The sequence below is a fragment of the Plectrocnemia conspersa genome, unplaced genomic scaffold (genome assembly GCF_051122295.1).
Source record: "Plectrocnemia conspersa isolate PC_06_02 unplaced genomic scaffold, ASM5112229v1 ptg000004l, whole genome shotgun sequence".
Taxonomy (NCBI): Eukaryota; Metazoa; Arthropoda; class Insecta; order Trichoptera; family Polycentropodidae; genus Plectrocnemia; species Plectrocnemia conspersa.
The window spans coordinates 20,760,101-20,781,684 of record NW_028277168.1 but is presented as its reverse complement, the minus strand read 5'-3'; the positions used below and the strand labels follow the sequence as shown (position 1 = coordinate 20,781,684).

Genomic DNA, 21,584 nt, shown 5'->3' with positions numbered 1-21,584 from the left:
GAATTAATTCTTCTTTTATTTCATCTATTGTGAAGTTGGAATTTAATCCTCGAATTATAACGTGCAGAGGCTTATCTTCGGGCAATGTATAGGAGAAGAATGAGAATTTACGTTCGTCCAAGACTTTTGTAATCGCTGATTTGATCGACATTAACTTTCAATCCTCACATACTAAGGATATATTACACGTTCATGTTTAAAACATAACTGGTTAATTTAAAATTCTTAAAATCTAACGTATATGTGTATTAAATCGGAAAGCAATGATAATGTTTATGTAATATAAAAGTAAAACTCACTTTTCGGCCTCGGAGCCCGGCGACGGGATTTCAAAATTTGAAGATTTCATTACAAAGATTGTTTTATGATCGTTTATCTAATTTAATCAATGTATTCTTCTTATCCTCAACACATTATGTATATATTTAATTTTCATAGTTATAACACACCTAGTTAATTTGCAATCCGATTATTTATAAAAGCAAAAACTCACTTTTAGGCCTCGGAGCCCGTCGCCGGGAATTCAAAATTTGAAAATTTCATTACGAAGATTATTTTATGATTGTTTATCTAGTTTAATCCATGTATTCTTCTAATCCTCAACACATTATGTATATATTTAATTTTTATTCAGTCAAATGACGAATTAATGAAAATTATTGTCGCGTAGCAAAATTTTATTATTAAATAATAATTATTTAAAAGTGTTGTCACGGTACTATCTATTTGAATTTGAATGCTTATTTTTCATTGGTCGACGCTATTTGAATATTTGAATGCTTATTTTTGATTGGTCGAAACAACAGAACGCATTCAATTTTAATTTTTATTATTATTATTTATTATTATAATTAAATATATTTCCTTTGTTTACGTGTATTGTTACACACTGTTAATACAAATCGATACGAATTACAGAGTAGATAATTGAACGGAGAATGTTTCGTTTAAAGTTATGCGCGTCCGGAAGCGGAAGCGGCTTAGAACAATTATATATAAGATTATATATAAGATGGTTTTATTTCAACGATTTAAAAATATATAGATGCCTTGTTAATAAAAGTTCTAATTTTTAGAGGTGATTCGACAAAGGCTTTCATAATATCACTTTATTATTAAATTTCCTATTATGAATAAATAAATCTAAATTATTAAAAAGGCGAAAATCTGTAGGGAGAAGGTCGGGAAATATGGGGATGATAAAAAACACTCTTTGTTTGGAAAGGATGCGCCTAAACAACACATTTTACTTTGCTTGTATAACTATTGTTATTTGACTCTCTGGTTACCGATCGCCTAAGTGGACATCTGCACCATTTCAAAAGGACAGACAAGAAAATACGGTAGTAGAAACAAGCCAGGTGACTGCATCGACACAAGTAACATCAGCAAATAGTCCAGAACATCGCAAGAATACATAACAATAAATCACAGCTGAAAATAATACAACTCGACACGCCAGAAAAGCTTCTTCGATTTCCAAAACCATTTTAATTTCATCTCCTAATAGAGGCGTCTACATTTCTCTATATATTATATGTTTATAAAATAAGTTTATACGAACTTATTTTATAAACATATATATTCACATAGAAAATTTATACGCCTTCGGCTATTTTTTTCATATTATGTTTTTAAGAAATGTGATAATAAATAGCCCAATATCTTATTTTTAAATAAAAAGCGAATAATTGACCATCTTGTAAATATTTAAGAATTAATTTTGATATTTTTTTATATGGGTTTATTCAAATAAGTCGTGACGATCCCTACCAGATCGAATGCTTAGACGTTAGAAATTTTTCGGATGGAAAGCATTCGATCACACGTAGAGACGCTCCAGTGAATAAATTAGCTTCGAGTGCAAAGAGCTACATAGCCCGCAGTCATCTCAATGCTTGGATGCTGGAAGAAGACCCACTCGACTCCCGATCTCTCCTAGAAAACCAATTTTCAATATGTGTCTGACGGATTTTTACGTTCGACAAATCCGAAAATTTTAAATTAGCATCCTAGGGGGTGGCATTCGTAATCGTTTCATGCTTTGACGAATACATGCAGGGTTTCTCTGCATCTCTCTCTCACACAAATCAAAATACGTAATATTATATTTAAAATATAATATGTAATGTGAAAAATGCGTAATATTTTTCATAGATGATTTAATAATTTTAAAAGGATTCTCGAATTAAGTTTTATTAGAATGAAGATGTACTTATGTATTTATAAATATTTTTTAATATTTTTTTACTTATTGTAAATTTTCCATTGCAACATGACAACACAATCGACAACTAATAAATAAGAAACACCAAACTGAAATGGAAATCTAAAATTTAGTGACATATTTATTTTATAAATCGGTCAAAATCCCTTTGGATTGAAGCTTCAAAATTTGCTTATTAGATTTAAATTTAGAGTCCAGTTGTAAGCACAAGTATTTAACGCTTATTTTACATTTAACGTTACTGTTCTATTCATTTATATATTTATTACAATAGGCTTGTTATAAAAATTTAATAAAAAATAGTTTTTCTACTTTTATACTGAAATTCATAATTAAATGTGTATTGTAAAGTAATAATTAATAATAAAGATGTATCTGAGAATATTTTTCAAGGCTAAACACTAATTTATATTATAAAATTTGTTAAAAACAATAAGGATAAAAATATTAAAATAATATATTTACATATAAATCTAAATATCTTTCATTATATTGTATACATATTTGGGACAAAAATACAGTTATTCTCAAGTAATTCTTGCAGCTTTTTGCTACACAATTTATATTTTAACTTATAAATATTTACTATAGAATAATAATAATTTTTATTATAAATAATTTTAAAAACCAGTACCAATATTAAACATCTTATCGTTACACTAGAACTATTCGTTTTCGAATAAAATAGATTTGCCTGTCACTCTCTCAACACATCCAATTCATTGCAATACAGTAAGTGAACTACGTACGTATTAACAGCTATATAATGTAGTTTCAGCTTGATCATATTTAGTTAAAGACATCAGTTATTCTTAAGATTTATACATTTTATCTTAATCATTTCTAATCTAAAATTAAAAGTTTTCATATAATAAACAAATATGTTTTATCAAATTAAATTTATATTCAGCTAACCGGTGATATATTAGTTTTTCTAAGATTAATACTCCGATAGCGACTATGTATCCATATGCCAAAATTAAAATTGCTGGCTCACAATCTATCATTCCAACGCTGATGAAATTAGTACCAGTACCAGCACACTTTGGTTTTTTTGTGTAAAACAAAGAATTTTCTCTAGACTGTAATCCATGTTCTTGCAACCTTCTGAAACTTTAATAAGCATTACGTATTTGAATACATACGAAATTGTAAATTCTTTCATAAATTACCCGATTTTAAATATTTCCTTGAACGAAGAATTTTTCTGAATGGCTAACCAAGGATCGATGACTTGCAAGTATTGAATCTCTTGCAAGCCACATTTTTCACCTTCGTGAAATATTTCGCTGACTATTTTGTAACCCACGCCCGTTTCCATGTGGAATGCGAATAGACCCTAAACCAATTTACTTTTTTTATTTAATTTATATTTTACGTGCTAAAACATATTTTCGATTCACACCGCTTGCAATCTCTTGACGCCTTCTTCTAAAGCCATGAAATTGGGTTCAGATCCGGGTACCAAAATTTTCTTCTGATATATAGCACGTCTTATGGGCTCAGTTGCTGTCTGTAAGATCATTAACAATAATTTTAATATTTAAAATAATATTTTGTTATTAAATAAAAACATACCGAAAAATAGTATCGATTGAATACGGTATCGTGTACACCAAATTTTATCCTAGAATTGAGTAAATCTGACAAGGTTTTTATTCTGGATGAAGAAGATTGAAGAAGCGCTACAATGTTAGCAGAATAACTTGTGTATAAAAACATAAACGATAGAAATAGTAGTAGAATTACAATGCGTCCTACAACGCCTAAAATAAATAATGTATTATATTATACCATATTTTTATAACACTAAATTATTATTAAATATTCAAACTTTTCAATTGAAGATAACTCCCCTGCTGACAAATAGCTCCAATTGTTGTGATAAAAACATCACTAATTGTTGGATGCAGTGTATCTGGTTCAATACGAGTCTATAAATTAAAAATTCGAATCATGGTAAGATAACATTGTGAGGCAAAACACTAAATTTAGTTCTAGATTGTTTTCAAGAAAACAAACAGAATGCGTGACTCAAATATTTTAAGAAGTATATAAAGCGTTGCATTACGTTTTTAAATCCGAGAAACCCCTGCCCTTAAAAAAATTAATATTAAATTGCAGCCAAACCTTAAATATGGATATATATTTGCTCGTCTCCCATTTGGATGATATTAGCAGAAATATCATTAATACAAATATCAATCCGAATGAAGATAACCATACTCCAGCTCTAAATGGTAGCACAAATACGTTGCTCATATAAGACAGCTTGGGTTGTCTAAAGACAAATTTAGATTTAGTAGGTGTAGGCATGGCTATAAAATCGATTACTGAAACTCGGTCTGAAGTAAAAAATAGTGGAGAACCTAAAAATATTTAAAATATTAGTTATAATACATAAACAATAAATCTGATACTTTAAAATACCTCCAATATCTGCTTCCAGTCTGCTTAATTTTCCAATCATACCACTCCATGAGTTATCAGTTACGTTTCTGTAACCCCACGAGCTAACAAAACTAAAAGCTCTGCTGCCATTTGTAAAGTCAACTATATGATTCGTGAGGATATAGTTGACTTTGGTGATTGTGTCTATTTCCTTGTGTCTGTTAAATTCCATGCAAGTTAATAATTTTATTAATATTTAATATTGTTTTTAAAATATATTTTTACGCATTTCGTTAATATTCAAGATTTATATTAACAAGGAAATTTTATTAAATATATTGTCCTGATTAAAATAAATAGGACTCGAGTGTAAACTTGATTTGAGCGACGGATGAAGGTTAAACTTACTTGTAATCAGAAAGATGATTGACGGTATCATTGTCGGTGATGACATAGCAAATCCTTATCAGGGAGCCCTCAATATTTTGACGTCTAACGGCGGCCGAAATTTGAGTATAATTCTCGAAAATTAAGTCATCCTCTATTTTCCTCTTATATACTATATATATTAAAGACATCAATTTATAGCAAATTTGAATATAAAAGATTCATTTTAATATTCGCGAACCAATTATCGGCTGAAGGAAAGATCCGTCAGTGTTTTCGCGCAGCACGCTCACATCACTATCAGTGAGAATTTTCATGTCCTTCATAAATGAATTACAATATAAATTACTATTTATGGTAATGTTGTTTACGCCGGGGAAGTCTTCCAATTTTGCCAGAAATATCCATTTAAACGGCGAGCCGAACGCCAAACTCTCGTCCGCCTGAAAGAAATTAAATTTGAAAGGAGAAAAATTAAATCAAATTTATGTAATACATTTTTGCTTGCTGCCTTCTATCTCTAATATATGTATGTATATATCTACTCGTTTCAGAATCCCCGTGGTGTTTCCGCAGCGGAGGTCTATGAGGAACATTAAGTAATGCGCCTCGGCGGGTTTTGGCGAAATCTCGTAACCACTTTCCATGTCGCTCATACTGACCATTATGCTGTTTTTTGAAAACTTTTTGACAAAGGCCATTTTCCTCGCTTAAAAAAGTACGGGCACGTCTCTATAAAGTTATACGACTTGTTAAAGCGAAATTTCAAGAAAACACATACCCATATTCCAACACACAAAAACGTGAATGAAATGCTTATGTGACAGTCCTCTGACATAATTCAAGATCGCTTCGTCTTCAATTATATTTTGAAAACTTTGTGGAAGTATATATAGTAATAATATATATTTAAAGTATTTCATAATTAATCACGAGGCACAGATAATCTAATTAAATGTCTTAAAGATCATTTCTTATTGGATCGTGCTGGTTTGTAAAGTTTAGCCGTTTCAGAAAAGTACTACTTATACTTGAAGCTAATCAATATTGAGGAGTAATTTCGAAAGTTTTGTTATAATCATTTTTATTTGTTATTTATGTTATATAACACAAGTATAATAAAATAACTGATTACTTCACAAATCTATAATTCATAATTTTAAGTTTAATGTAAGAAGGCTTGAATATAAATCATTAACATTTAGTTTTTGTATCTCTTAATTATTTTAAGCATAGTTTGGCCATTTTGTGCTTATATTTAAATTTAATGTTGTTTATGTCATTATCTCCTATACACGAAGTTTGTGGAAAAAATTTAAAAACATTTTCTAATATTAAAATAGCAATGTTCTTTCTCTCAACCTCCTAATGAACATGTCGCCTAAAAGCGTCGTAATGATATTTCATATTTAACGGACGGGACGCAAAAAGTTTCAATTCATTTTAAAAAATATTTTCAATGAAAGAGACGAATTTTGTCGTACCTTATACAATATTAATACGCGGTGATGAATTGTGTAGTAATCCACTCTTCGTTCTGATTATTTTATAACGAGTGAATTTACTTCCTATATTTTAATAAATAATTTGACATATTTAACTGCTTGTTTAGAATCAACAATTTTTATTCGCTCAATAAGAAACTGTCTAATTAATTTTAAAAAAATATATAAATTTTTTTATAACTTAATTTTGAAAGACTTGCAATTTATGATGTTACTCTACACCTAGCAAATATTTGTTTGTATAATAATATTAATATTAAATATCGGACTAAAAACATTTTAAAGAAAAGTTCTAAAAATTGTTTATTAACTATTAGCTTGAAATTCAGGTATAAGCTAGATATTTACTGATAGATTTTCATCCTACGTTACTATCTTGTTCACTTTGGAGAAACGCTGTCTACGCTTCGTAAATATAATTTATTATGTTTTATTTTAGTTAATCAAAATTTTCCACTTCTTAAAATATTTATTTATCAAACATTACAAAAGGGCCGTGAAAACGTCGATTGTAAGTACACTTGTGCTTAATAATCACAAAAGCACTATTAGAGAGATTTTTTTAAATAGTATCTCGTACAGTTTTAGCATGAAAAATAATCAAATTTGTTCTAAAACTAGTGAATATTCAACAGAAACGTTGCCGAACTATAATTGTACCAACGCAACATATTGGATAACGAATCGTGGATGTAAAATTATGCCATCGAAGCAAAGGTCCAATCTTTCGAAACAAAATCGCTCTCAAAAGCCAAGACCCAAAAAAGCGCGACAAGTTCTATCGATTGAGAAGGTTCTCTATTTTGTTCAATTATAACAGTATAGTTCACTATAACTTTTTACTAAAAGGTAGTAAGATAGTATTCACATATCTTTTTGGCCATAACGTCATGATTTTTCATATTCAAGATTTTGCGACCATAGAGAAGGCAAAATCACTGCTAGCCTAAGATTTATTCCAAATAGTGCATTTAACAAATGTTTTGAGGATAGAAAAAAATGTATTATAGCAAATGGAGATTTTCATTTTCATTTTTGTATTAATTTTATTTTATTAGGCAAATTATATATTATTATATTTACATAGTAAAATACAACTTAAAACTAATTATTTATACATTAGTTACTTTGTTAATTTTGGCACATGTTATTTAAGGCGATTATTCGCCATTCACTTTGAGTCTATTATGATATCATTAGTCTCACACAAGTCGCTATAATAACTAAGAAAGAATACATTAGCATTGGACTAAGGGCGTGGGCGCTCGAAGGCTCCTTCACGGCACCTTCTGTTGGGAGCGGTGCCTCCTGGCGAGCTGGTATCAAACAGCCACCTTGAAAGTCCACCTCGGCGCCCCCGCATCTTCGATTTCCTGCTCCTCCGCACAATTCGCAAGCACTTGCAGATCCTCCACTAAAGAAAGCTCTAGCTCGACGACCTAGAAATGAACAAAAACAATCATTGACGAGCTAATCGTGTGACCCTCCGTGATGATAACCGATGTTTGCTTAGTAAATTGACGAAAAATTTGCATGAGAAATTCGCGAATTGTTTATGCGCGGATTTCCGCTTTGGGAAAATGCGGTTTACATTGATGACAAAATCGTGTGGTTATTTTTTTATTACGCCGCAAATTGGGCAAATGTTCTGTTCAAGGAAACCATTTTTATTTACATTTGGCAAAATCAACATTTGAAAATTGTTATTGCATTTTATTGTTATGTAAATAATTGAATAAATACAATTAGCCGATATCAGCATGAGTGGTATTTCATAACAAAGGCAACTAATTAAATGGCCAGAATTTAAATCAACGTTTGGTAAGAATAAAAATCAAATCTCGGTCAGAATTGTATTAACAGCCCGGTCATAATTATATTATTCAGGATAAAATAAATATCAAACGATTGCAATAAAAATAGCATACGGTCAGAATAAACATATAGGAGGATCAGAATTAAAATATAAGACGATCATGCGAATTAAAAAAATATTATAACATTTATAAATATAAATAGGCATTAAATTATTTATTTTCAAAATATCTTATAAAATATCTCGCTAGCAATAAAACTGCTAGGACAGGTTATTTATTTGTATCAGAACATTGAACACTCAGTGAATAGCTCTGTTATACATTAATTCGCAATTTTGTGTTTGCTAAATAGTTTTTATTAAAAAGTAAACAGCTACGCCAAACCTAATATGATTAGGATTTTACCGCTTGATTAAAAAAAATACTAAAAAATCGGAAAACATATAGCAATTAGATAGATCAGCGGTGTACGTCGGTGACTAATACCAGAAAAACCTGGGCTCAAATCTCATAATAACCCTAGTTTTTTTTTTATTTCTATCGTGTTCGGAAGATCGGAATTAGTGATTAATATATAATTATAATTCCAATCGATCATCACAAATTATTTTTTCTTAGATTTTTCTAAACTCGAAGATTAATAATTACACCCTATTTGTGTTAACACAGTCAGTTCGAGAGCTATCCATTTCATCATTATTCATACATAATTGAGAAAAAGGCAAGTTTGGGGTTACGCCTCTAATATTAGCTATAAAGCACATGATACGGATATACGTTTGATATACTTATCATTACTCCGGTTTATTTTATGAAAACATTTATAGAAAAAAAATATATAAATGTGTTCAAAAGTAAACCGGAGCAATTATAAGTACATCGAGCGTATATCCGTATCATGTGCTTCAGAGCTAATAATAGGAAATTATGGATAATGATGAAATGGATAGCTCTCGAACTGACTGCGTTAACGCAAATGGGGTATAATAAATAATGTAAAAATATAATTCTTATATTATCTGTAACGACCATTTATAAGCCAAACACTAAACATTTTAAATGCTGACTTGTCATTGAAAATTTCGATCATCCAAGCCCCGATTGGACGACTCGCTCACAGGGACGATAGCGATATTTTTTTAGAATATGCTTTGACGCAACTCTTGAGTATCGTATCCAAGCATAATTTGCAGAAATTGAAAAAAAATGCTTTTCTTAATAATTAAAATAATAAATTAATTGTTAGCTACCTTCTCACTCAGCATGCACTCCTGGTACATTTTGACTAAAAACCCGTACAAAACCGTTTCGTGTGTCACAAAATGGTAGATTGAAACGGTATTTTTTTAGTTTATGATTCGACACTACTTTTGTGATTACAGGAGTGAAAAAAAAACTTTTTCAATAAATAAAACAATAAATTAATCGTCAGCTTCACGGACTGGCTAATACGAAATCCGCTAAAGAGTGTTGCTCTACGCCACTGTCCGTCAGTGTTACCAAAGTGCCACATTGTTGACATAATGAATAAATAGGTCCCCACAATAAAATATGTTATTTAACATAAAATCAATTTAACCTAAGATTAACCATTTAAGTTAAAAGTTAAGCAAAACAGCGACATGCTACTGTAATAGGTAAAGATAAGAGACTAAAATATCGTATATAGTAAAGTTATGAAATAAATTTGTAATAACAGGATGAATAAAAGCAATTATAACAAATAAATAATGAATTTGAATCTATCCTGAGCAGTTTTTTAGAGGTCTAAAATATTTTTTTATATCTATTATATTTAATTTATAATATTGCATAAGAAAGGTAGTAGTAGTACCAAAGGTAGGGCGGTTAATCAATTTATAAGTGGTATTATTTCTCAAAAAAATATCATAGCGACTAAAATTTTATATATTTTTTGTTTGATTTGTCACTATATGTATAATTCATATTATACTTAGTTTAAAAAAAATATATATATTTTTGGCCCCTAGCAGCACCTGTTTCTATTGTCACAAGCCGCAACTGAGCTCAACACCGGCCAGGCTCACAGATAAGGTACCTCCGGAGAGTGGTTCCCACTGGTGCCCTAGAAGACTAGTGCTACCTACTTTCACCGAGATAGAACCTCCTTAGAGAACAAGCCTACACCAGCGTCACTATGTCCTTTCACAATATCAACCAGTAGACTGGGAAAGCGCAGGGTTACTAGTATAGCCCAACGGCGTTCCCTGAATTTTTAGAGCTTTCTCGCAGAAATAAAAAGAAATATTCCGCTTAACCATATAATATTGCTTTTAAAAATAATATTAGAATATTTTAATAAATTGCATAAATTATATTTCAATAAATAATTTGCTATATAAAACCAATAAAACTAAAAATTACCAATCAATCAATCTAAACTGACTAAGCTTACTAATGAAAATAATGAATAACTAATCCTATTTTAATAGTATTACTTAATATATTCATTAAGTTATTGGAAGTTATCTAGTAAATAACCGACCTTTAACTATTACTTATCTAAAAATATTTTGACCACCCATGTTCCACTGTGGCAATTATCTCCTTAAGACACAATATTATAACGTGTCTTTATATGTTTAATGATTCTGTTTATTTTTTTATACTACAATAGTGATGTATTGTTTCTTTCTTTCTGCATATTATTACTAAGACGGAAAACTTTCCGCATGCATTCCATATTAAATTCGTTAGGTAAATCTTTATCCCATTTCAATTTATGGACTAAATTTGTGAATTAGTTCCCGATGATGATTTGTATGTTACTTAAACTAGTTTATAATAAAAACATAAGATTAAGCATACTATTATCAGTGAGATCAACTAGAGTTATGACTCCAGGTCTTTCGTTGGCAACTGGATACAATCTTGAGGCTTTCAATGTTAAACATCTTTCAGCAGCCGTCAACGGTGACAAAATTATCTGCAACGGAGGCTGTCCCAGCATTTTTGCCAACTGAGTCTCACGAGCAGACCTCACAAAACCTCCTTTCTAAAAAGATAATCACAAATTACAAAATGATCATACATTTATGAGCACAAGAAAAACCAACCTGCAATGCTGGAATATCCAAATCGGGAACGAAACCAGAAGGTAGCCTCAATTTCATCAATACGGGACCGCTCTCTTTCTCATTAGGCAATGATGCGAATCTAAATCATATGTTTAAAATATATACTTATTCAAAATCTTATATGTATTAAGTAAATATAAAATACCCAATGCATATTGATAATTGAAGTTTATGTGGAGTAGATATAGCGTCAACTCGAGGATCTAATGTGAATCGAGGCCAAGGTCCTGTTACATTAGTTCTTCTGAGTGCTTGCATAGTTGCAAGAACAACTCCATATCCTTCACCGTCAACTTTGCATTCCTTCTGCCTTATCTTTAATTCAAATAAATAACAATATTAAACCGTTTTACATAATGATTGATTTATTTAGCATAATATTCACCTGTGCTTTCTGCAGAATGAAGCTATTCTTCTTATTCAACGAAAAAACACTCCGATCGTTCATGCATTGAAACTCAACGACAGCCTTAGTCTCTCTAGAAACCGTCTGAGACAAATCTATCAGAGCCGACAGTGCTATCAAATCTTCCGGTAAATCAGACCAATCTCCGAGCAACGACACCAAAGTTTTTCCAGTTTCTAACGCTTCAGAAATGAATCCTTGACCCAAGAGTGCCTTCAAAGCCCAAGACGACACCCAAATATTCTGACTTCCCATCTTGCGCCACGGATTTTTCATCTCGCTATCGATAGTTTTCAAGTCCCACCAACGACGGCCATCTACAATATTTATTTAATAATCATATAATCAGAGAGGTGATTGATTATATTAATGATATATACCTGTAGAATTTGACAATGAATTAAGTAGATTTGTTGCTTGCTCGGCCGTAGGATGACCAGCCGAATGAAGAACGGCAGCCAACGGTGCCAAAATTGTGGCATCCCACCTTTCATCTTGAGCTTTGGCTACATTGCGGGCTAACCAATCTTGCGCTTTATTTATTGTATTACTATATTCATCTCCGGTTATAAACTATAATAAAAAATAACAATTATATATTATAATACTATAATAATTATATACTATACACATTTAAGATATCTATAAAACTAATTGGTTTGTTTGTATCCATTGCATCTCCTGAGAAACAATGTTTTTATCTTGACAGCGTTATAAAAATTAATAGTTTTATAGCACTCAATAAAAAAACGCCAACAAAGCCAAAAAGGTCTATGCCAAATACAAAGGATAGCGATGATACATATCCTCGCCGAACAGGTACCCGAAATTTTACATCCATAAAATTACGGTGATTTCCGCCGTCATTCTATGTCTAGTAAGATCCAGAATTGTAGGAATTCCGACGATGAATATATAGTACATATGTTGAAACATTGCCGTACTGAATAAATTTTTTCAAGAACTTCATCCATAACTAATTCGCTTCTGAACAATAAATGAGTGTTCGGCCAAACTCACACTACGCAGAACTACGCCGCATCAATCAACATGACACAAGCCTGAGAAAGCAGAACCTTGACCATCGATCAGGCTCAGCTAAGCATAGTATTTCATTCATAGTATTTATAATCTATGTCAAAAGCAATAAAACAAGCAGTGTAATATTAAGACTTCAAATTAAGACATTTTATAGCAATATTATGACTTAAATGAGAATCGAATGAAAAATATTTAAGCTGAATTTTGACCAATAGGAGAATGCAAAAAACAATTATCCCTTCTCAGAAGTCAAAATTCCACGTCAAAAGCAATAAAATCGTGCCGACACCGTCGGTAATGAGAGTTCCCACTGCAACGATGCCGACATGATTTTATTGCTTTTGACGTACATTTTTGACTTCTGAGAAGTGATAATTGTTTTTATGCCCACCTATTGACCAAAATTCTGTTTGAATATACTTTGACCAATACTTTCATATGAAAAGCCGTAATGTATCAGTAAGGGTAGCTATCATACTTTTTAAATATAGTGTAATATCCAAGTGAAGATTAACCATGGAGCAATATACGAGATCCGACTTCTGTCTGTACTTCTTTTTCCACTTATTATCCCCTGAGAGATGATTTGGCTTAGTTTATATTATTAACTTGACCTAATGAAAGTTATAAAACTATAATTAGTTTTAGAACTATCATTGCGTTAGGTTTGGGTTTGAACACCAAATGTACGTTTCGCAACTGTCAAATTGAGTTTCATAGACATTTTATAGCAGCATATAATTTCACTAGCCCTAATCAATTAAATTATATTTTCGCTAGTAGAAACATATATTGACTGGTGAAAATGTATTTGGACTTCACTAGTGAAAATATAGCTCCACTAAAAATTCTCTTTAACATTTATACATCGCATGTAAATGTACATATTAAAATGTAGGAAAAAGTTGAAATCGTGTAAGTTTACTAGCACCTGCCTGATAAATTATATTTTCACTGATAAAAAATACATATCTACCAGTGAAAATGTGTTCCGATATAATTTCCCTTAAATTATATATTTTAAAAAATATTTTGGGATAGATTCGAGATAACCCAAAATTTTTTTGTTTAGAATCAGGTACGTCATTTCAGCTTTATTAGGAAAAGTTGGCTAGTAAGTAGTCAATTTTTTTAATAATTCGATTTCATTAAAATTCTTATTATTTCATGAAATGACATGCATTTTACAGGCCAACTTCAAGGGGTGGCAAATGCTCCCACCTGCCCCCATCCCTCCTAAATGACGTCCTTGCTAATCAGTCACCTGAATCCAAGAGTTCAACCCAATCCTCGAGATGACTTTGAGACTATGAAGACGCAGTGCTTTAGCAAGAACAGACATATATTCATTTTTGCACAAGTTGTACTGACAATTTCAAAACTAAGTACTTATAAAGAAACATGTGCACCATTAGGTCCTGTACAAAAAGGAAGAACCCAAAATAATTTAATCTTAGCTAGTTGTGATTGACTAGGTGAAGGAAAAAAGAGTAAGAGAACAGTCTGCTAATAAATTAACTGCACATGAAGCATTTATTGACCTCAATACTTGCCTTAGTATTAAGGAATGTATCCAAAGTCAAAGCTGTAAGAACGACTTGATTTTGCTGCACTTTATCGTCCATTGCGACCGTTGAAGATTCTCTAAAACTTCCATCTGGAGATTGCTGTTGAGAAAGCCAATCGAGGGCATCCGTTACAATATTCCTTTGGATGTTAACGTCCACTATTCTAATTGCTTTGCCCATCCACTTGGCTGTCATTCCGGTCACCCTAAGCACAATCAATTGTAACTTTTAATATGGAACATAAAGTATAAATACAAATAATTAGATATTAATCTTACCATATGCTACCTTTGCCCTTTTGAAAGGCGCTTAAACTGAACGATCCATCGCTTTGACGATATGCCATTTGTTGCTGATAAACTTTTTGCATTATGTCGACACCGGTTGATCTTATACTATCAGGTAATTGATCACTTTGCTATTAATCAAATGAAATATTATATGTATATTTAATAAATAAAGACATAACTATTATTTACTTACTTTTAAATAATGCAACAGAAGAGCAGATGCCATAAATGGCAACATATTATGATAACCACTTGCAGGCGGAAGTCCGAGCAATTTTGGCAACACTTTCAATGCAGGACTCAATAGAGAACCTGTAGCCCCAATCTTAATCTCTTCTTGCACCTTTCTCAGATTGCGTCTACTGTCATATGCCTTTTGCTCTTTCAATATAAAGTTCTTATTCATCGGTCCGTTTCTCAAATCTAATAACTCCGATATCTGATCCACTGTTTCTTCACCGTCCGGCTGAAATTCCATTATGATTATAATATTAACATTTTAATAGAGCAAATATAAATTAATAATATACGTACGTATAGTGTCAGATGATGCAATACAGATTCAGAAATATCTCCTCCTACCGCGCTCAATTCAATCGTAATAGTAGTTCCAGCTAAATCGGGTGTTACGGTAGGAGTTATGAAGAATACCGCTGAGCTCGAACGGTTACTCGCAATAGTCAGTTTTTGCTTTTGCATTGGGTCTGATTCTATAGAAAATTATTGTTATTGCTACTTGAATTATATATATATATATAATAACAATGAAATAAATATATTTCCTTACTAGGCTTAACGCTTTGATCGTTTGTCACTTGCTCAAATTTGAACTCTTGATTCGCATTGTGGAGAGTAATGTCGGCGTTGAGCTCTCTGCTATACGGATTGTGAAGAGTTGCCGTTATAGCTATAGTCTCTCTAACGCGTGCCACTTCAGGAGCTGCTATTGAAAATAACTTGGGACGAACATGTGCTTTCAGTACCGGAGCAAAACCTAATCCCAACGTGGGATGAATAGCCCAAGCTCCGATTGACCAATCCATGCCAGCTTTTTCAGATACCCTTCTGCCTAGCGTGCCTTTTCCATCGCCACTACAAAATACAATAGACCTTAATATAAACTTCTATCTTGGTTTAAGAACACAATTCTTTAAAGCGCCCAAACACAGGAATGAGACTTTGAAAGCTGTTTTTAGTGGCTCTACTGCAATATGAGCTAATGTCATATACTAACCCTAAAGTGACATTGGTAAAAAGCCAAGTAGGAGTAGGCAAACGTCCAAGATGCAATCGTGGAGCTGGTTGTGCCGGTAAATGACTGAAAGCATAAGGACCAGCTAACGGTGGACGTGTGCTTCCTTCTACTCGATCACTTTGTTGTGGTTTTACTGCAATTGAATCTTAATTACTTATATATTCTTAAACAACACACAAAAAATTTGAAAATCATACCATAAAATGACTGTCCATTGACTCGATTATTAGTCATTACAAAAACACCAGATTTCTAAAATGAATTATAAGTTAAAACATCAGCATTAATCATATTATATTATTAATATTACCTCAAATATTTCCATTGTCCTATAAGCGTCTAATTCTTTAGTAGGATGATTGATCTCATCACTGTTAGAAAAGGAACGCACTTCTTCCAAAACCTTCTTCATAGATAAACCACTACCTTCTCCGCTGCCATAATGATGATTTGTACTGATTGAAAAATCTGGCGATGGAGCACCAGCCATCAAAGCTACATAAGAATTCGGTGAAGCCGTGACTGTAATATCCAAATTACCCAACAACTCTAAGTTAATCGGCTTAGATGTTATTCTAACCTAAAATAATAAAAAATGCATATTGTTAATAAATTCAGAACTAACATATAAACTCATTGTATAATCACAAACGTTATTTTGTAGCAATCCTTCTATTTTAAACCGTAACGATGCTGCTACGATTTCTTTATCATTCTTTATTAACATCACTATTATGGTAGCTTCTGGTGCCATTGCTTGTGTAGCTTGGAATTCAAAATCATCTGTTCTTCTAGCTGGAAAGATCTGTGGATATAATAATAACTTAATATCATTCTAATAAATCATATTATAATAACATTTTAAAACATACTTGTGCAGTTTTAGTATAAATGACACCACCACGTCCAATCACATAGTAAGAATAAAAGTTCAAAGGTTCTGTAGAGTTGACCATGAATTTTACTTTATCATTCACGTTTGGATTTGGATTCATTAATTTAATCTGCACATAACTTTCACTCGGTGACTGTGCTGATTTGATTCCTTTTACTTCTTTCTTAAGATCCATATATGTTATCTAAAATATTTTATGATATATAAGCTAATACAAATATATAATAAAACAATATAAAAACCTCTAAATCCATTATTGATTGATTGCTTTTGGGCGTAGGAGTAAACGTATATTGACAGTAACCGTTATTGTCAAACATGCAACTGCCTTCTACAAATTTATTATCCACTTTTTCTCCTTCTCCTATGAAACTATATTTTACTTTAGCCGCATTCAAATTCTTAAGATCTTCATTTTCCCACATAGACACTTTAACCTTAAATTTGATTAAAACGTTACGTCGACTGATTTACTTTCATTATTTCACGCTACTTGAATAGCACTCATTAATTAAAACTCACTTGCACTGTATAAGGTAGATTTGGTTTATAAAACGATGGTGCGTCATACATGACTGAATAACGTGTTCTATGTAAATGTACAATGGTGGAAGTATTATGACGCCTTCCTGTGAGACTTTCTTCTATTGAAGCTTCTACCACAATTAGTCTTTCACTGCCTTCGGCTTCTGTCAATCCCAATTCGTCTTTGATATTTAATTCTGTACTAGCAGCTCCGCTTATCTGCATTACTTTTCTTAAAGGATCTTGAAAGATTGGTTGAATCACGCCAGAATAGATTACCGGATAAGCCGAGACGATCAACTCTCCGTGTACGTCTTGCCCTGTATGTTGCCTAAAATTAAAACATGTTTTTAATGTTATATATTACCATTATAGATTAATTTATAGCTTACATTGAGTTAACCGATACCGAGAATGTCTTATCGTTGAAATAAACATGCTTCGGTGCTTCAATGTTAATCAAAAATTTAGGTAAAACATAATCAGCTACAAATACTTTTTTCATGTATATCTGACTATTAAGTTCTATCTCAAAACTCCAATCGCCTAAAACTGGAAACTCTGCTAGTTTAAATTCACCGCTGAATACGCCTTTAGTCAAAGGTATGTTTAACCAATTTCTCACAACGTTTCCTTTGCCATCCTGTAAATTAATAAGCACACTATTAGTTCTGTTATATGACTTGACTAAAGTCACTGCTGCTTTACCTTTAACGTTAATTGTGGAGCAAGATTATAAATTGGCTTTAAGTACATGTTGAGAGCTAACAAGCGAAAGTAAATTGTATCGCCCGGCTGATACACAGTCTTATCCGTATGCAAAAAAGTACAAAAAGATTTCCCAACGTACTGTAACTGTACAGAATCGGAAAATAGTTCACCGGAAGTAGAACGCAATGCTAAAGTATAGTTTCCTGCTTCCAAATTACCAATCTATATAAATCAAATCAATATGTAATAATATAAATAAATATAAATATGATTTTATTTTATATTTCTAAACCTTGAAAGTTGCCATTTTTGAGGTAGCTGGTTCAATGATCAATTGTTGAGCTTCTCGGTAAGGTCCACCGGGTAGATGATGACCGTTCAGCTCCAGCAAGAACGAATTTGAATTAGGACCAGTCCAACTAACGCCGACTGTGTAGTCGGTGAACGGTCTGAGCTTACGGCCACCGATGACTGTATATTGCCTGTAAATTATATTAAATTTAATAATAAATGCATAAACGTTCAAGTAGTTATCTATATATTAATAGGTACTATATTATAATTACATTAACAAGATAATTACTATACTAATTGAAATATTCAACTCACCCGCCATTGCATAAACAGATGCACACTGCCGATATTACAAGAGTAATTTTATACATTTTATCCATTTTCTGCAACAGAAATAACATATTGGTTAATTATAGAAATAAAAATGTCTATATATAATATTGTTATATTCATTAAAAAATATTTGATCAGGTCATAACATATTTAATTAAAAACACAGTTGAGTTTTTGGTTGTAAGGTAATCATTATACTGACTAAAAAAAGGCTCCACATTCCATTAGCCACCTACCCCCTCCATATAAATGCCATTTATTCGGAATTTACACTCAGTTGCACTTCAGGACCCTGAATAATAATATTCAATACTTTCCTCTTAGTGCAATACATTGCAAATTCAAGGACGTTATTTGAGCTTTTACCGGGGGGGGGGGGGGCTAAAGCTGGCCAGTCAATGATCGTTTTTTTTAATATTTCGATTTTATTAAATTCATAATATTTTATTAAATGACGTATTTTTCTAGCCAAATTCAAGGGAAGCAAATGCACCCATATGCTTTCCCCTCCCCCCCCAAGTGATGTCCCTGTGCAAATTTTGCTCATTTGGACCATAAGAAGAATATAATCATGTCACATACGAGTAGGTGGTTGCCTAGAAGCGACAAATGATCGCAGTACATGTTGAAGAATTTAGTTTAAAATATTTGAATATTTATATAAAACGTTTATTTGAATCACAACTTCGTGATTTTTTACTTTTATCCACAATTTACACACATGTAATGGATTTTTTAAGACTATCGGGATACTATATCACTAATTATTGTTGCATTGAAATTAATTGTGCAATAAGTATAGCACGACTAATTTATGTATATGTTGCCATAAAACTAAATATAAAACAAAAAAACCGCTATACATTTCCGCGCCGAAGTTTAATTAGAAAAATAGGTATTTGAACTAAAACCGTTGGACCGTATTTTAACAAAAAAAACTGCCAGCCCCGGAACAGATAGCGTGCATCCCCGAATAGTATATTCCTGAATCTAACCACTGTTTACATTTATTTTTTATTATTACCCTTTGAGGTTAAGTAAAGGTAAATATTATGTAATACCTATTCCAAGACTTACTTAGAAATTTTCTTTTAATTTACAATTCGAAAATATGTTTTCTTTTTAAACGATCGTTGATTCTAATACGGTTGTGGTCAGAATTTATATTACATTGGTCAGAATATAAGCGGTCAAAATAAATATTAGATGATCAGAATTTATAATAATTGCAATTAATATTAAAAAATTAGAATTCAAATTTGACTTGCTAGAATTTTATTAAAGGGTAAGAATTATCTTGACAGATCGTCAGAATCATTTTTTTCAGTTGGTAGTAGTGTTCTCGTTTAGTGTTGTTATTGCTGTGTCACTCAAGATTGGTACTACTGGTAGATCTGTCATTCACATTTCGGCAATATCGGTATTAGCAAGATGTTTTACGGCCTCCCCTGCCGCTCTGTCGTTATTCCCACTTCGTTCGTTGCTCTGAATACCTTTGCGTCTTACATACAATTAAATTGATTTGTTGAGAGTTATTCATGGGCTGTTTAATGGTTTGGCCAACGCTCAGTCACACCTAATACGCTTAACAGTTTTGGTGCGAATGAGACATTTTATAATATATGTACTACTAAAATAAATAATTTATAACATATATATATTTATAAATGATATATTATTTTTTAATTCACATATTTTTATTCTAGCCATTTGATATTTATTCTGACCCTGAATAATATAATTATGCTCATTCATTAAATCAGTTCTGATCGTCCTATATTTTTATTATGACCAGTTACTTTGTTGTTTACCAAAAATAACAGCGAAATTATAACATTATATTTCATACAAACATAAAAACCGAGAGCGTGACGTCACATATGGACGAACCCCAGAAAAAATACGCATATCATTAAAAGAAGAGCTAAATGCAAAAACGAATAGGTAATTTTTTTATACTGTTCAAAATGTTTTATTTTTTGTATATCATTAGATTAACACTTTTAAATTTAAAGATGTGTGTTTTCTAGTGATACTATACTAATTAAATACTGTAGTCAATACTTGCATCACCAATCACAACACGAAAAACAGCATCTCTCACTTCGTCGGCATTCTACGAAAACAAAACCAAAAAGATTACAAAGGATCAACTGACTGAAACTGGTTTTTCGCAGCAGCAACTAACTGCATAAGGACACTTCTTCGCTGAGTACCGGTGAGTCACTTTTGCAAATTCTAAAACAAAACACACACACAGATACGACCCACGATGGAGTTTTAGCGACCTCCGCGAGTCGACCCGTCCCACCTTTTGGAAGCCGCTGACATCTGAGGGCCGCTGCAAGTGTCAATCTTCTAGGAGATTCAAACGCCCACTCTTCCACTGTCGAACACTGATTCTTGAATTTTGCAGCTAGCGATGCAGCCGACCACGAGCAGCATCAGCCGCCGACTGTCCCCCCACTTACCTGTCTCACCTGGCTTGACACACTCGGCGTAGGCTCATTTCCATTTCCATTGAGGAACCACCACCTTCTGGTAAACAAAGCTGACGAAATTCGACTGGCAATTAAAAAAAACAGCTCATTGTTCTGTTCGTATCAAGATTTTTTTAGAAAATAGTTGAACTATTTCATCGATTGAGTAATGTTTATAATGGACTTGAATACCAAAAGTGCTATTCTAATACGCTTCATAGAGCTAGCAATAAAGCAAAAAACATTACAGGAAGTGGTGATCTCACTGGGTTTCACAGGAAGTGGTGATTTTTTTAGTTTATAGAATACTATTTGCTTTTAAACTGGTTCTTTCTATGCGTTGGCAACTCAAAAATACATT

The 21,584-nt window shown here is 32.0% G+C and overlaps 2 protein-coding genes across 3 annotated transcripts; both read right to left on the bottom strand.

Moving 5' to 3' along the window:
• Positions 1-2,182: 2,182 nt before the first annotated feature.
• Positions 2,183-6,200, bottom strand: LOC148236253 (ionotropic receptor 75a-like). Of its 2 annotated transcripts, none has more exons than XM_088184047.1 (12): positions 5,787-6,196; positions 5,551-5,714; positions 5,247-5,448; positions 5,027-5,177; positions 4,658-4,836; positions 4,358-4,596; positions 4,062-4,161; positions 3,806-3,993; positions 3,633-3,740; positions 3,400-3,566; positions 3,143-3,340; positions 2,183-3,075 (listed from the first exon to the last, which is right to left on the bottom strand). In XM_088184047.1, the coding sequence occupies exons 1-12, from the start codon at positions 5,926-5,928 to the stop codon at positions 3,030-3,032; spliced, it is 1,884 nt and encodes a 627-aa protein (XP_088040173.1). In that variant the 5' UTR covers positions 5,929-6,196; the 3' UTR covers positions 2,183-3,029. The 2 variants fall into 2 exon arrangements, with proteins under 2 accessions (XP_088040173.1, XP_088040174.1); XM_088184048.1 differs by having other exon boundaries at positions 2,186-3,075; positions 3,143-3,334; positions 5,787-6,200.
• A 1,317-nt stretch (positions 6,201-7,517) lies between these two features.
• On the bottom strand, positions 7,518-21,200 carry LOC148236252 (CD109 antigen-like). Its single transcript, XM_088184514.1, has 23 exons — positions 21,055-21,200; positions 18,726-18,793; positions 18,409-18,598; positions 18,114-18,338; positions 17,798-18,048; positions 17,403-17,736; positions 17,123-17,317; positions 16,858-17,064; positions 16,638-16,790; positions 16,296-16,565; positions 16,183-16,237; positions 15,965-16,118; positions 15,518-15,822; positions 15,265-15,440; positions 14,924-15,196; positions 14,719-14,858; positions 14,426-14,645; positions 12,212-12,404; positions 11,811-12,148; positions 11,571-11,740; positions 11,405-11,504; positions 11,157-11,343; positions 7,518-7,949 (listed from the first exon to the last, which is right to left on the bottom strand). Exons 2-23 carry the CDS (start codon positions 18,788-18,790, stop codon positions 7,696-7,698), a joined length of 4,455 nt encoding a protein of 1,484 aa, XP_088040640.1. The 5' UTR covers positions 18,791-18,793; positions 21,055-21,200; the 3' UTR covers positions 7,518-7,695.
• Between the last annotated feature and the right edge of the window lie 384 nt (positions 21,201-21,584).